Raw genomic sequence first — 2,720 nt, 5'->3', positions numbered from 1 at the left:
GAAAGAAAAAAACTTCATTATATAAATGGGAATTTAGTTTTACATTAGGAGTTTCAAGGTATTTTAATTGGTTTATATTGATTCTCATGTATTGATGATGTGAACAAATACATGGAGAGAGACTCTCTCTCACGTGTAGATGCACGTGCGCGTAAGAGTGCAAATCAAGTCATCTCAACAAATAAGTATGACCACGACATCGAAAATGGTTGGCACCCAAGGATGTGTTGATCCGAAGTATTGTTCTACCTTAGAATATAACAAGAAGAGTGATGTATTTAGCTTCGAGGTGGTCCTCCAGGAGCTCATCATGGGTCAACCTCCAATTTTGAAAGGTGTGCCAGATGAAATGGTTTTTATAGTTGAACGAGTGCAAGAAAAGCTCAAGAGAGGGAACATTGAGGCCATAATAGATTCAAGGCTACAAAACATTTACGATATCAATTCCATTTGGCCAACTGCCGAGCTAGAACTTCTATGCACAGCTGACGTTCCCAGTGAGAGGCCAACCATGAGTGAGATCATAGCTGAGTTGAAGGAGAGCTTGAGATAGACCTAACCATGGTTCGGAACCAACGGTTCGACGGTTCGAAACCGTCAGTTCGACGGTTCTAGGCAGTTCGACCCTTAACCTTAACCGCCGAAGACGGTTACGGTTCACGATTCAGAACCATCAGTTCACGGTTCGGTTCACGGTTCACCACGATTCAAGATTATGATATTAAAAATTAAAATTTACTGTAAAAAAAGAGTTTGCGCTTATTTAAGTTGCCTACGTATTCCCTTAGGCCTTAGGGTATAGGGGAATCAAAGCTCACGTACGTAGTTCTTTGCATTTTTATCCTTTACATGTCACTCACTTTCATTTTCTGTTCCTATCGTATTTGTTCCTTCAGTATCAAAATCTTCAACTTCGTCCACTATGTGAAAAACGACTTTTTACTTCGTTGATTACCTGAAGTAAAAGACCTATTTTTACCGAAGTAGACACGCGTGTAGTAAAAAGATTCATTTTACTTCGGATAAACTCCGAAGTCGTAGGCCCAGAAAAAACGAAGTCGTATTGGGTGTCGGGTTCGGACATATTACAAAGTAAAAAGTGCATATAACTTCGTCGGTTTTTAAAAACACCGAAGTAATTAATCTTTTTCGATTTCATCGTTTAGTATTTGTTGTGAAGTAATATACCTACTTTAACTTCGGTTAAAAATGAAGTAATGGATTACTTTTACTTCGTCATATATCGTTAATTCCTGAAGTAATTATCGATTAAATTACATTTAGCTTCGTTCTGGATCGAAATAATAGATAGATACTACTTCAAAATTTTTGGTAATAATTGAAGTAGTTGATACTATTTTATAGCAACAAATTGTGAATTCAAATTTTGAATTTGAAATGACGTGCCTTGACTGAATTTTTTTGACTGAATTCAATTTTCGACTTTCAAATGCCGCAAATGTCGTGTCTTGACTGAATTTCTTTGACTGAATTCAAATTTCAAAATTTCAAATGTCGTGCCTTGACTGAATTGCTTAGAATGAATTCAAATTTTGTATTTCAAATGTCGTGCCTTGACTGATCTCGACTTTGGAAAATGCCGTGCACAGCTCCAGCGGTGACGTGCCATTCTTGAAACCACCGCCCTCCCTGTTCATTTTGACTTTCGGGGCACAAAATTTGAATGCAACCTCTCTTGCCTTGCTGGCCACGGTTTCCAAGGTTGCCACACTCTTCTTCCCCAAGACTTCACCGAAGAAACCTTTGAAGGTCTGCTGGCCACCAGAAGCAGTTGCCGTCGCCGGAAATTTGTGTTCCTTGCCTTCCCACTGACCAGTGAGGACTATGGCAGCCCCCACCACTGGTCTCATCACGATCCACAACAACAAACCAAATAAAGAACAACCGAAAACAGAAGTATCTACTCCAAGAAAGCATCATGAATCAGCCCTTTAGGTAATGACCTCGTAAACATAGAGACTGAAAAAAAAAGCAAAAAAAAATTCCAAACACTTGTCTTTGTTGGAAGAATAGCACCAAACCTACAACAAATTGGAGACCGTCTAAAACATGATTTTGCAAAATAAAGGAGGAGAAAAAGAAGAAGAATAAGAAAAAGAAATCGAAGGAAAGAAACCTGGACCTCAGCCTTCCGCCAGCTCTGTCAAATTGAAAACATACAGTATATCTCAAACACTTGCAACCTAAACCCTGCGTAAGAAAGTTCAAGTTGCCAAACCTTATTTCGGAAGCCCTAACGAGGAAACCTTCGTCTCTGTTGCCTAAGACTCCAAATCGGAAGCCCTAACGAGAGGGAACGGAGAGGACTGAAATGAAGGGGAAGGAAGAGGAGGTCCAACCTTATTTCGGCAGAGGGAAGCCCTAACCCAAGAAAACGAAAAAGTGGGGGGAAATAAAAGTGGTCTCAAAATAAAAGTTAACTCTTGTACTATTACTTCGGAGTAAACACTAAAAATTCTATTCACGACGTTACTACTTCGGTATTTAACAACTTTCTGAAGTAATAGCTTATTTCAGTTTAAAGCGAAGCCCGCGTTTTTAAATATGCGAAGTCTATATTTGTATATACTTCGTCAGTTTTTTCAGCGAAGTTGCTTATACACTTTTATCTCGTATATTTAAATTGATGAAGTAAATCGTGGCGAAGTAAAACGTCGTTTTTCACATAGTGGTCATCTGAAAGTTGCATTTCTTGGATT

General features: G+C 38.9%; 1 protein-coding gene across 1 annotated transcript; it reads left to right on the top strand.

Moving 5' to 3' along the window:
• The first annotated feature begins 205 nt into the window (after window positions 1-205).
• Window positions 206-553, top strand: LOC121978425 (senescence-induced receptor-like serine/threonine-protein kinase). The gene has a single exon (XM_042530773.1). It carries the CDS (start codon window positions 206-208, stop codon window positions 551-553), a length of 348 nt encoding a protein of 115 aa, XP_042386707.1.
• Window positions 554-2,720: the final 2,167 nt, after the last annotated feature.

The sequence above is a fragment of the Zingiber officinale genome, chromosome 4B (genome assembly GCF_018446385.1).
Source record: "Zingiber officinale cultivar Zhangliang chromosome 4B, Zo_v1.1, whole genome shotgun sequence".
Taxonomy (NCBI): Eukaryota; Viridiplantae; Streptophyta; class Magnoliopsida; order Zingiberales; family Zingiberaceae; genus Zingiber; species Zingiber officinale.
This window is presented reverse-complemented; position numbering and strand designations above follow the sequence as displayed.

Bases quoted from the DNA above. Each gene is read 5' to 3' on its own strand.
- LOC121978425 (XM_042530773.1), top strand. From the start codon at position 206: ATGGTTGGCACCCAAGGATGTGTTGATCCGAAGTATTGTTCTACCTTA.